Below are 14,094 nucleotides of genomic sequence, written 5' to 3' on the forward strand. Positions count from 1 at the left end.
AAAAAAAGATTATTTGGAGCTCTGTTGGTTTGTAAAATTAATATTTAATTTTTAAATTATAAATTAAAAGTCTAGATTTTTACTTAAGTTCAATTTATAATTATTTATAAATCTAGCAAGATTTCTACAATCACTGTTAAGGAAGTTTTTATGACTTAATTAAACTCCCCTTATATATTTTAACCTGCATTTATAAATTTAACATAATTAAATTTCCTTTTAAAGTTTTCCTTAAACTGTACTTTATCTGAATAACAAACCTTCCCAAGTATTTAAATAATTATTTTATATCTGAAAATTATACCAAAATGTGAGTTTTAAGCACTCTTACATGTTCTGCTACAGTGCAAATGTTGATTCTTTCATTTCTCATCTTAAAATCTCAAGTTAAAATTAATTCTTTGACATTCTAAAATATTTAATTTGTTAAATATTGTAATCTAGCAAATTCTCTTTAAAAATACAAATACATATACTACCAAATATGTATAATTATTACATAATAAAATATTAATAAAAGGTTTAGTTTCCTTCAGTATTCTATAATTAATCAAAATCTTTTCAGGATTAGAGATATCTGCCCACTAAGGAAACAATTATGCAAATTTTGTGGTTGGTTTCCCAAGAAATTTTGAGGGTTTTTTATGTAGCTGACTGAGGTTGTAGTTCATATAGAGATCTTGGCTGGGAGATATATAACTGCAGATATTGAGGGTGATTTTTCTCACCTTCTAAACTATAGACAAAATATTGTTTACAGTCACTATCTCATGAACTCCAAAATTGTAGAAAGGAATTTTTTCCTAGCCCATATCCACTGGATTCAAAATATGCTGTAACAGGAATTGTCAGTTATACAAGTTCATAAAACTACCAAGTTTAAAGCTAACCCTCTTCACTGCTTCCATTGGCATTTCATTGGCTTTCTTGAAATATTCAGCATGTTCTGAATGGATCCTGCATATAGGATTTATCTGTCTAAAGCCATGCTCATGCTATTAGGTTGATGATATCATTATCATTTCAATTAGAACATCTAGAAATTAAACATCAGAAAAACTGATTTACTCACCCAGAAGTATTGCAGACTATTTTGTAAGTGGAGATGATGAATTTCAAACCTAGGTTTTCTACCATTCATTTTTTCTGCAACCCTGCTATGGCATGAGCAGTGGATGGGTACATGGCTGGACTGGATTCTGGCTGTATATGTTACCTGTAAGTGGAGTCTAGCAGAGGTAATGATGGAAAGGTGGTTGAGGCCATACCATAAGGATGGAAGAATTTTTATGGCAGTAGGAAACACAGAAAGCTCTTGAACAGAGAAATAGTTAGCCACTTCTTATCTGTGTTTTAGAAAAATAAGTTTGGTTACACCATGGGGAGGATAAATTTGAAGAGGAAACAGAGAGAATAGGGAAGCTAGTCAGGATGTGCCTACATTGAGAGGTAATGAGTGCCTCCACTAAGAAAGAAAGAGGTAGAAAGAGACAAGAGGTAGGAGATATCACTGAGATAGACTCTACAGGATTGGTGGACTGATTAGATTTCTATGGGGGCTGGAGAGTTAAAAATGATTTCTATGTTTCTGCTCTAAATGCCTAGGAGAATAGTGATAATAGGAAGTTGTCTGGTTGTCTTCTGTTTAAAATAATCACACACACACACACACACACATACACACAGCTCAAAGCAATTATTTGGTGGGGTGAATGTAGAAACAGTGTTAGCGGACTAGCTAAAGGAACATATTTGCATTAAGTATACATAGTTTCCCTGTTTGAAGTAAAACGGCAATGACTCTTTTGAAACTCAGACTCACCGTATATTTTTTTCCAAACTGCATCTCATTTCAAAGCTATTCCAAGGTTATACTTGAAAGCTTTCTATCCTCTGTTGAAAAGTAATGGTCTGAGAAAAACAGTGCTTTCTGTTCCTGCCTACCTTTATTTATTTACTTTTCAAAAAAGTTCCCCTCGTATGCAGCCATTAAAAAAGATGCTTATGAAGAATTATTAATGATGTGAGAATGTTCTTATGACATGGTATTAAATGAAAACACAGGGTATAAATAATATAGCTTGATCCTACATATATTATACACAGAACACATATACATTCATATACATATACATATACATACACACATATATTTTTAAAAATGAAAAGAATACAGAGATTTTATATATGAGTGGCAAGACTGTGAGCAAGTATAAATTTTTCTCCTTCTTTGGACTTTACACATTTTCTATAATGAGCATATCTATTACTTTTATAATCATGAAAACAGTTGAGATACAGTTCATACTGACCCATTCAAAACTGATTTCTACGTTTACTTTTCCTAAAGAGTTCGAAAGAGTAAAGATTATAAACTAATTGCCTAGACATCCAACATAAGTGCAAAGGGCTCCTTTAGTTACTCCAGTGAGATTCAGGGATCTGCTCCAGAAACCTACCCAAATCCCTCCTTTCCAGGCTCACTGCATACCCCGTGGTCTTACTTTCCTCTTCAAATCTAGGTACAACCTTAAAAAAACAAACAAATAAATCTACGTATACCTTTTTAAAGAATATTTAAATCTAAGTACACCCATTAGAAAATAATAAATAAATAAATAAATAAATAATAAATGAAACATGACTCAAAATTTGTCTCCTATTCATCTAATTTTCATTTCGAAGAAAGACATTCCCTCGGTTTCTTTCAATTAAATTCTGCCTATTTTAAAGGTGTCAAAGTCCTTTATGAGTCTGAACAAAAAGAAAAAATCTACTTTACATTTGGGAAATATTTAAGACCAGACCTTCCCAGGGTCAAATGTCTCTTTGTTTTATTGTTCATCTTTCCGTTTTCAATTCTCAAGAGCTAGGTTCTCCTAGCAATACCAATTCATCCTGGAGAGTTTTATTACCTTATTTACTGCACTAATAATAAGAGCAGAGTTGAGCAAATTGGCCTCTTTCAAAGGGTGCTCATACCTCAAATGGTTATGACTGTCTCTTTAGTGTAAGCACCCCTGAATCATGGGAGGGTATAAGTTACCAGGCCCATGGGAATTCTTCTAGTCACTGCCTAATCGAAGAAACTATGACACACCCAAATCAGGGGGAACTGGGATCTGATCAGAAGCTAAGTCAACAAGCCAGAGAATAACCAACAGAGTCATGGAAATTAAAAATATGCAAAGCTGCCCCTTGGTGAAAAGAATCAGAAGTCAGAGTACTAAGCACCAGAGCAAGGATCAAGAATAAGAGAGGTTTTCTTCCAGGTACTGCCCTATCCTGAGCATTGGTTCCTGTGTCTGGCATTTATCGTCGTGCCAGTTACTTGCTGTGAGGCCCTGGACAACTAAACCTCTATAACTCAGTCCCTTCACCTGCAAAATGTGTTTAATAAAAAACCTCTTCAAGTGTTGTGAAGATTAAATGAGTGAAGTACTTTGAACAGCGCCTGCCATCACATCACTAATACTCCATAAACATTAGCTATTGCTATTAGGCATACTGAGGTACGTTGGTGGACAGGCTAAACCTCAAAGCCAGAGCCAGGGCCAGGGAAGTAAGTGCTGAACCATGAATTCTCAAATGACTACACTAATCAGTAAATGGACCAGGCTATATGGACACCTAGCCTGTGTTCAGTGCACAGCTTTCACACATTTCCCTCTTGGTGTTTGCTGACTATTGTAATTCAGCATCTCGTAGATGCATAATCCTAATTGAGGTTGTATGTTCCTTAAAGCAGGGAACATGTTATAGTGTTTTTCAAATTGTGAGTTACAGCCCATTCTGTACCCATTCAAACTCATTAATAAGGGTAAATGAAGAAAACGGTTTTAAATGGGTCAGTATGAAATGTAATTCCTCAACCATTTTTCTGATTAAAATACATCTAGAAAATCCTGAGCAAAATTATAAAAAAGAAACAAAATTTAAAAAGGTAATAAGTAGGATAGAAAATGCCAGAATGCATAGCTTTTGGGAAAGTTAAGTATTACTTTGTGAAACTTATACATACTGAGTTGCAATTTTTAATTTATATTTCTACTATGGGTTGCAGTCCAAAAAGTTTGAAATACTTGGGATATATATGTTACTTACATAAATATTAACACATAACAATTTCTCAACAAACTTGTTGACTCACTGCTGTAATTCCAAACATAAGCCATAAGACAGTGTTTTTCAAACTTGTCTTATGATAAGAATTACCTAGCATAATTTCCAGATTCCCAGGCTGCTTCCCTAGAGATTCTGATGTTGGAGAAATACTGTCATAAAAGGGGCGATAATTTGCCATTAGACAGGAAAATTTGTCAAGAGCAAAATCAATTCTCCTTTTTGTGTATGTATTCTTATTTGGTGGTACCATGCCTAATCCAAAGACGCACTCTGTAAAATATGTCCAACTTTTTAAGTGACTAACATTCATTCAATCACTCATCTAGCAAACATTTATTGATCATTTGCCACTTGCAAAGCAATGGGGATATAAATGCATATGAGACATTGTTCCTGCCCTCAAGTAGCTTTGAGTAGATTCATTTCAGAACTAAGGTAGCTCCCTGAAGATCAGAAGATCTGAAGCCAAAAATAAAATGAAATCTTGAATGTACATGTATGACATAAATCTTGGGTGACTACCCTTCAAAATGTTCAGAGGATTAAAAAGTGGTAAAACGGCAACGACAACCATATAGTAAAGCATTCTTCTCCAATTAATACTGGTTAAGTATAGAAGAGCTGAGAACCAGTACCCCAGAGCTGAGGAGATCTCAGTAACAGGGCAAGAAAAACAAAGATAAATATCCAAAAATAAAATTGTATACAGAACTAGATAACTTGTTCCAAGTCTCAACTGGTATAACCTGATCCAAGCTATTAACATTTCTTACCTGGATTACTGCAGGAACTTCTAACTAGTTTCTCTGCTCTGGCCCTTGCCCTCTTAGTGAATGATCTTGTGAAAACATTGGTCAAATCAAGTGCCTCCCCTCCTAAAATCCCTGCTGGCTTCCAATCTCACTGAGAGAGGAAGCCTAACTTACAAAGTCCTATATGAGCGGCTCACTTTTGCTCCTTCTCTTACCAGCCACACTGGCTTCTTAGACACTCCTTCAAATGCTGGGCCAGCTCCCACCTCAGGGCCTTTGCATTTTCTGCTACCGTTTCCTATATGGCTAATCCCTTCACATCCTTTAGGTCTTTACTCAAAATTCACATCCTAGTGAGACTCTCACTAACCACTTTATCTAAAATTGTAAACTCAACCCCATTCCACATTCACATTTCTGATATTCTTTCCATGTTTTCTTTTTTTTCTTTTTAGCATTTTATTTTTTTTTAAGATTTAAGATTTTTACTTAGCTATTTTTAGAGAAAGACAGAGTGTGCGTACACGAGTCGGGGGAGGGGTAGAAGGAGAGGGAGAGAGAAATTTAAGCAGACTCCATGCTGAGTGTGGAGCAAGATGTGGGGTTCAATCTCATGACCCATGAGATCATGACCTGAGCTAAAAACAAGAGTTGGACGCTTAACTGACTGAGCCACCCAGGCACTATGCATTTTACTTCACTTTTTTACTGCCCATCTACCTTACTAGCATTTAAATTCTATGAGGATAAGGATTATTGTCTGATTATTGTCTGTTTTATTCCACCCTGTATTTTTAGCAACTAGGTCAGTGCCTGACACATAATAGATGCTCATTAAATAATTGGTGACTTAATGAATATAGAATCGGAACAAAGCCTCATGCTCTGACTCTAAACATATTTACTAGAAAGAAGCTTAGAAAAGGAATGGTAAGGTCATACTATGTAAAACATGCAATTTTATCATTTAGTTAATTCCTTACCTTATTTTAAAAAAATTGAGGTGTCTGTTATTGTTGTAGTCCAGGGCTTATACTAAGAGCTTAACAAATTGTAGCTATCATTGCTATTGTTTGCTGTGCTGTTTTATTCTTTATCAACTAATTCCTTGTATTATTTTTTAAAGTTTTGTATTAAAGAGCCTCATTAGAAATTATAAATCCAATACATTGAGTAGGCCTAGGTATTATAAACCCAATATACTGAGCAGGTGCACACCATTTGGAGGCCATAATATAAGGGCCCAGTGAGGGACTAATATATTATTGGCTTCCTAAAAGAGATAATTATTCAACTGAAACCTGAGAGGGACCACTCCTGATTTGGATGAGCCATAGGTGTTACACAAACTGTCCACACATTCTGATTCATGACTCCAGGCCCTGCCTACAACAAAATAATGTGTTTATTAAAAGCATCAATATGTGGGATGTATCATGAAATCTAGCTGAGAATAAGCATCAGTAGCATAAGGAGGTAGAGTTTCTGCAAGTTTCCCTTTCAATCAGTCTATCCATCATTTTTTTAAATTCCTAACATACAAACTACAAGGGGAAAAAAATGAACAAAATAGTATATAGCTCCTGTCCTCAAAATGCTTAAAATCTAGTTACAGTGAGGGCAATACCCAAACATAATAAAAATTATCTAGCAATGTAAGATAAAAATGGCAAATGATGGCATAAGGCAATATAAGATTTATTGCCATGAATGATGTAAAAATTGCACTCATCAAATCAGAGGAGGGATAAAGTAAGGGAGTTATGTGGCTGCAACAGCTTTCTTGTAAGATAGACACCTTGTTCTATTTCTTAAAGGAAGAATAGAATTTAAACAAGCATGACCATACAGAGAAGGGATTCCCATTGCAGGAAACAATTCCAGCAAATGCTCAGAGGCAGAAAAGGGTGCGGTGTTTAGAAAAGAATGACTTCATTGAATAAACCTGCTAGAAATAAGCATGATGAATGTCTGAATTTATAGCAGTTAGGCATCCAATAAATTGTTTTAGTTTGAGTTATTGATTCCCTCCAACCTAGCTATACGACCTGGCTGTGCAGATCTGTAAGAGTGACTGAATGCAAGTTGTTTGTGATTGCCAAATCCAGTGTTTAATCCCAAAAGCCTATATGACTTTAAAGTCTATGGTTTTGTTTTTTCCCTTCTCTCAAAATAACTTAAAAAGGGTTAAGATAAATAAATCTGGGGAAAAGCTGAGGAATAAAGAGACATCTTGTACTCAGTTAATGCAATCATCTAACAAATATTTATTCAGCACATACTATGTACTTGGCATTGTTCTGGATGCTGATGATACAGAGACTTGAACATGGTAGTGATGGTGATAGTGGTGGGAGAGGAATATTATATCTGAATATGTTTCTCATTAATTATAAATTTATTTTAATTGGGCTGAATTCCTAGAATTTCTTAACATGATTTTTACTGAAAGCAAGTCTGAAGTCTTACCCCTATCCAGTGGCCTCAACTATATCAGTTAGGAGTTAAATTGATTGAGTACCTATTATATTCTAAGATTTTTCTTATGGTGTTTACATGCCTTAGCTCACATAATTATTATTATTATTATTATTATTATTATTATTATTATTGTTATTGAACTTCAGGTAGATCAAAAATTTTTTGTGCAGAAAATGTTTCTATGCAATCTGTGGGAAAGATAGACCCAAACGTAGTTCTTTTGAAATCCCAAAAACCTATGCTTTAAAATCATTTGGCTATACTCTTTTTCTGAAAAGTTCTTATATTTACTATTAAGGAATTTCAGAAATAAAAGAGAATTCTTGAATCTATGAGGTAGGCGGCAGGGTATACTAGAATGAGAAGGAAAGCAGTAAACTAGGCGAAGAGATCTGAGCCCTACATTAGGTCTCCTTCTGACACACTGTGGAACAGAGGAACTGGCCATTCCCTTTCTCTATCTTAATTTTCTTATCTGTGAAATGGGTCTAATATTTGCCATTCATATTTCAGAGATTGTGGGTTTGTGAGTGTATATGTATGTTTATAGCAGCAGGATAAAAGGAGGAAATAATGAGACGAGGAACATAGTTATTTAGAAAAGCAAAAGGTATCATCTGGATGTAAGTTATTATCAATATCATTACTTTCAAAAATAGAGCCATTTCTAAGGACAAGATGATATGGACATCTGGTACAACAAACTTCTTATACAGTTTCCTATCGAAGAGGTACTTTTTGTACAACATAAGCAATTTGAGATGATGAGTTATTATGCATCTTTATAATGATCACATTGCCCCTTTTTGCTTGAGCTGTCTCAGATTAAGTTGTTCTAATCACATTCTTTAAAAAATTAAAAGATAAATCCAAGCCCATATGATATGAATGTTTATCAAACTCAAACTTAGAGATAACAACAACAACAAAAAACCCCCACAGAATATAAATAATACCCTTTGTTTAGAAGTTTTCATTTCTTTTCCTTCTTTAGAAAGCTCTCCTTCCAGAAATAGGTGGCAAAATAACACAATTTCTAAAGAGTTAGATTGTGAGGATCACTCAGTCATTTCTCACAGCACTAGCTTTAGCTCCCATTTATTTGTTTTGCCATATTAATTCACTGTTCAGCCTTGCAAGACCCCATGCTCCATCCACTGCAAACTATTTGTAGCTTTCCAAAGTGTTCTGCTTCTTAGTACCATGTTTTTGTCATTCCATCTACCTGGCATGACTTTCTCGCTCTAGGCTGCTTGGCAAAACTCCATTAGCTGTCAAGATTCAACTCAGAGGTGACTTCATAGTGAAACCTTTCTTGACCAGCCCATGTAAAATTGGCGAGTATTCTGTTTTGTTTTGTCCCTACAATGCCCTGCATAGACTTCCATTACTAGTCTTGTAATATTTCAAACCACTTACTTGTTTATATGTCTGTGGCCTTTCCAAGATTGGAACCTTCTTGAGAGCAAGGACTGTTTTCTAGTGATCTTAGTTTCCCAGACTCTAGCATGGTACACAAATCACAGTTGTCCTTCAAAATTTTTTGATAGATGAATGAATAAATGGTGACCCATAAGCTATATTCTGAGAGTTGTAAATTGTGTGTGTGTGTATAGTGTGTGTACTATATATACACATATAGTGCATACATACTAGATATAGAGACACACATATAGAGCGTATACATACAGCACAGCGTTAATGCCTGTGTTACATAAAAACACATATGAAATATAATAAAATATTCCACTCTCAAAAAATTCTTTTGACTGTATTATATTATAAATGTCCAATTAACAAAACAATCATTGCAGAACAAAAGATTGTGATGTTTGAGGTTAATTCTGTGCAGAAAAAAAAATAAATAAGAGATATTTCTATTTTTTGAATCTTAACCACCTTAAAGTTTTAGGTCACTGTGACACCAATCACATTCAATCATGGAAACATAAGAAGCTATACACTATGAAAAAGACTTTACCAGAACCAAACAAGTTAGTAATTCTAGGCCCAATAGAAATAAAATCAAATACTTTAAAATGTAATAAGAAATAAAACAAAAATTAAAAATAAAATTATCAGATAAGACTTCACTGTGCCAACTTGATGGAATATCAGACCACAAGTGAAATGTAAATTCTTTTACAAACCTTGCTATCTCAGAAGGAAAAGATAACCCTAAAAGAAAATGATGCAAGAAAGTGCAAGAACTAATTATTGAAAGGACTTAAGCATATGTAAAATTGAAGTTAAACAACTTAAAGCAAGGTTATATGTGTTGTATGTGGCAATGTGCATGTTCTGAGCTGCTACTGAGTCTTTTGTATCTCAGTACAGACTAGCCAAAGTACTAAGAATTTATTATCCACAAGTTATCTGAATTAAGATACTGTTGGTAAAAGTATTTTCATTCCTTTGCTTATGAGTTTAAGTGCGAAAAAATTACAGCTCAACCCATAAAGACCACACTGATAGTAGTCAAGAGTTTTAAAAAAATGGATTTCCCAAAACCCATATGAAAGGAACTTTGGACTCAGGTTTTCTTGCACTTCTGAAATATGACAATGGACTATCAAAAACAATTGTTATCTCTTAATCAAAAATATGTATGAATATTTCTCTGAAAAAAAAAAAAACACAACACTTTTCTCCTTCAAAAAAGATGAGGAGGGAAAACATTTACAATTCATTGAGCTTACAGAACAATGCATGCCATACCCCATAATAGGAATAGGCGTTGGTGATGGAGAAATCCAAGCTGACATTTGGGTACACGCTAGGTTTTTAAATATCTCTTTTCATGTCATTTACTATATCCATCAGACATATGGGGAAAAATTGACTGCTGAAGTTAATCTTAAAAGTAGTAAAAAGTAAATTCTGTAGGACTCTGCAAAATGACCCACACAATGCTGCCAGGCTGTAGTTGTAAAAGAATTGGTCATCAAAACATAAATACTACCTGTTTGAAATTCAAATAGAAAACAAAAAGGCTTACAAAAGAGTGAGCAGCAGGGAGCTCTTTAATAAAACTTGTAAACACAGAAAACAAAACTTTAGTGCCCAGACACATTAAAATACTCCCCCAGTAAAATAAAAGGGGGAAACACTTTACATTGACTCTTTTTTTTTTAAGATTCCTATTTTAGGTATTAAGTCTTAACTGCCTTTATTTTTTTTTTCTTTTTCCTGAAAGGCAATCACTTTCCTTTTGGACTCCCTTCAATAAGATATACAAGTTCAAAAAGCTAAAAGAGGATGTAATTCACTTGAATTATGCAACTGGTATTCCACAGCTGGCCTGCCTGTCTGGCTCAGTGCTGAATGAACAGTGTCAGAAAACCTCTCCAACAATAACGCCGTCCTTCCCGACAAGGGGTAAATCTCCCAAACTTAGGCTCAACTTTGGAGGCTCATTAGCTACAGCAAGTGAATGTCAGCGGGGTGACAACACTGGGGCAGCGGCGCCCACGCAGCCTAAGCAACCAGCCCACCCAGAGCTGAGGATTTGTACAATCAATATCACCAACTTCCAATGATGATAATTTGTTTATATGAACAGGATGGTCAGATATCCCACAGATCACATTCTAATGCCATTATAGCCACTACATTTAATCCCCAACTCTTAATTAAGCTGCACGAACACAGGCAGCTCACAGCACTTTTTAAAAGAAAGACTTTAAATCTTAATCTAAAGCATGCTGTATAGTTTTTTACCTTCTCTAATTTCTTGGTTCTGGCCTACCTAAATAATTGTCATCTTTTCCTCCCCCAACTCCACCCCCCAAGTGTGAGCGTGAACCTGAATTACAAATAGTTAAACCTGAAGGTCACTTCACAGCAGCGTTCCAACATGCTCCCCCAGCGAGGCTGTTCGGCAACAATAAAACAAAGCCCTTGCAACCACCTGTAATAATCTGCCTGCTCAGCCAGCAATCGGAAAAGTCCTGAAGCTACACAAGGTAGACATTTTCTGCAGCTGGTTTAACATGTATATTGTGCCCAGTTGCCGGCTCGCCTCCTCTTACCTTCACGTTAGTCCGGAGTGCACAGTAACATGCAAAGAACATTGCAGTAAATAAGGAGCATATGGACCGGTATTCAGCTTCTCAGCACAGCGCAAGCCCCACACACACGATCCTGGGCATGTGCTACTAAGGAGCATCCGTTCCCTCTGTCAGTTTGAAAATGCATTGATCTCTGTTTTCTCTGACTACAAAACGACATGTCTTGAAGGCACTGAGTGAGAGCTCAAAATCTCTTCATTGGCTATATATAGCATTGTGCCCAGTAATTTCAATTAGCTGAGAATTCAGCATCTGAAAGTTAAGACTTCAGTTGCTTTCCTTCTAGCATTTTAAATCACTGGGTTTAAAAAAAAAAAAAAAAAAAAAACGGGAGGGGGGAATGAGCTCACTCAGGAAGGAGGGGGGGGGAAAGGTGAAGAATGAAATTTAACCAATGAGTTACTTATATTTCTGGAGAGCCCTGGTATTATCCTATTAGATACTTTACAGTGGGACTGCACCGGGCAGACTCTAAATGAAGAGGAAACCCCTCTCCCTTTGGAGGTTTAATATGGGCTCTGCACTAGATTCCAGGCTATTCTGATGCAGCACCCTGTTTGGCAAATACTACAAATCACTGCAAACACATCTCATTCTGCTTTTTCATGTGGAATAGGACCAGGACCAAAAGGATCACTGTCTCCTCAAGTCCCCTAAAATGTAAGCTGTGTTCCCCTAGGGTGATCTGTGGTTACATGCCTGAGAAATACCACCTTCTCTTACTTCCCTGTCCTGTAATATCTGTTACATCTTCCAGGGATATCTAAAGTTGCTAGGCTTGCTAACAAAACACTGCATCTATTTTTTCTTTCCAAAACTAAGCTTTACTGGTAAATTACAATCAATAATAGAGGATGGGATTGAGATGAAGATAGAAGATTCCAGGGGATAACATAACCGTAGATTCAGTAGCTACTGCTGCTGAATGTAACATGTTCAGCTGGCTCTGTAAGGGAAAGAGCAAGAGAGAAAAATAAAAGCTTCTGCCCCCATGAATCCATAAGGGGAAAAAAAAAACTTAATTCAAAAACATCGTCAGATCTTACTGTCTGTTGTCATTCCAGTCAGGCGCTGGATGCTGCAAATTAACTCAATTTTTACTGAGCCAAAAGGACAAAGTCCAATTTAAGGTTCTAAACTCTTATTTCCAGCCTTAGAAAGCCCTAATTCTCAGCTAGAATTCTGAAGCTATCTGGCGAAATGCAAGCAGAAATGAACAGTTCTCACTGCAGCAAAAATAGTGGGAGGAAAAAGAGTGGTACTGTCTTTGCCACGACGTTCCCCCATCAGCTTACAGCAACAGGGAAGATCAGCATAACTCACTAGAAAAAGCTGCAGTGACTTTTAGGATTTTTCTGTAATATGTTTTGCATAAGGCCCCTCCCCTCTGGAGCCTGCAGTGGTGCTGAGGCCCTGTCAGAGCCGCTGGGCATTTCTCCTGGGCAATGAGGTGAGGCAGCTTCAGGAGGAGCAAGGTATTTAAGGGAGAGAAATTAAAGGAAGAAGAAAATCAGGATTTTCTATTTCTCTCTTAATGACAAGCATTCAGAAAGTGTCGTCAGTTCTGACTAAATAGCTATTTTGGGCTGTCATTGTTTGTGCCTTTTTTTAGGAAGGAAAAAAGGCAATCTTGTCTTAAGCTGGAGATTCTCTAGCATCGTAAGAGAAGGCAGCTCCTTAATTTGATTCCCAGTTCTGTCTGTCATATGAGTCTAGGTAATTACAAATTGTAAGCACTTGCAACACAACCAGTGACTTCCAGGACATTCAAACATCAACATGGAGGCCCAACTCTCGTCATTCCACAACTTTTATCATGGCTTTAAGTGCAAAACCAAACATTTCAGTTCATAACACTTTCCTCTCCTGAGGTCATGGCAGGTCACTTTTCCCGCAGCACTTCTGGATAAACAGACCCAAACATAGCAACTCAATGCTACGGAAAACATAGAATTTAAAATGCGTTTCTCCATGGGGGGGGGGGGGTTCAGAAGATTTTTAAAAACCATTTTTTCAACTTGTCAATAAGTAATGTTAGTTTTTTTTTTCATTAGGAATTGTGGGGGAAAATCAAATTTATAGCTTTCTACAAAAAAAATTATTATTTTAATAGACCCTAGGGTATTTGGATGGCCCAGGAGAGACAGAAAAGAGCTGGGAAATGTTACAAATCTCAGAACAGTTCATAGGGAAGGATTAAGCAAAAATGAAGTTACAGGTAAAAAAACACAGGGAGGTTTCCCTGCTGAGGCAATCAGGGAGGGCTTCTGACAGGACTTCAGATACAGGGCTAATGTATGTACATTCTAAAGAAAGGCTCTTACGTTTGCATATCTGCTTAAAACTCCCACCTACACTTACCCATCCCACAGTATCCCAGTACCGACTGGACCTGGGCCATACCTGTAGATTTGCTGCTTAAATTTCCTAACTGTACTAGGATAGCTGACTTATTATTCTCATTTTACAGATACAGGAAAAGCACTAACTACAATGACAACGTCCCGCTAAAAATTATTCCCTATTTTTAGGCAAAGAGTTCAACAGGGCAATGTACCTGCTGAAAGAATAACATTTGCTATTGTAGAAGGAAACAATAACTGGCTATTATTTATGAGACAGCATAGTAAATTTAGGCTCCAATCCTCATGAGCCAGGAGTCCTGG

The 14,094-nt window shown here is 36.2% G+C and overlaps 1 protein-coding gene across 12 annotated transcripts in view; it reads right to left on the reverse strand.

The window, feature by feature from the left end:
- The window catches only part of DLG2 (discs large MAGUK scaffold protein 2), a 2,206,895-nt gene that overhangs the window by 1,449,941 nt on the left and 742,860 nt on the right, over positions 1 to 14,094 (reverse strand). The window contains exon 1 of one of the 12 annotated variants that reach the window (XM_078058623.1): positions 11,390 to 11,728. The exons of 10 other annotated variants lie outside the window; for them this stretch is intronic. In XM_078058623.1, the coding sequence (XP_077914749.1) occupies positions 11,390 to 11,431 (42 nt within the window). In that variant the 5' untranslated portion in view covers positions 11,432 to 11,728. Of the gene's footprint in view, positions 1 to 11,389; positions 11,729 to 14,094 lie in introns of those variants that run through there. One more of the 12 variants, XM_078058622.1, reaches the window with a different exon arrangement.

The sequence above is a fragment of the Halichoerus grypus genome, chromosome 11 (assembly GCF_964656455.1).
Source record: "Halichoerus grypus chromosome 11, mHalGry1.hap1.1, whole genome shotgun sequence".
Taxonomy (NCBI): domain Eukaryota; kingdom Metazoa; phylum Chordata; class Mammalia; order Carnivora; family Phocidae; genus Halichoerus; species Halichoerus grypus.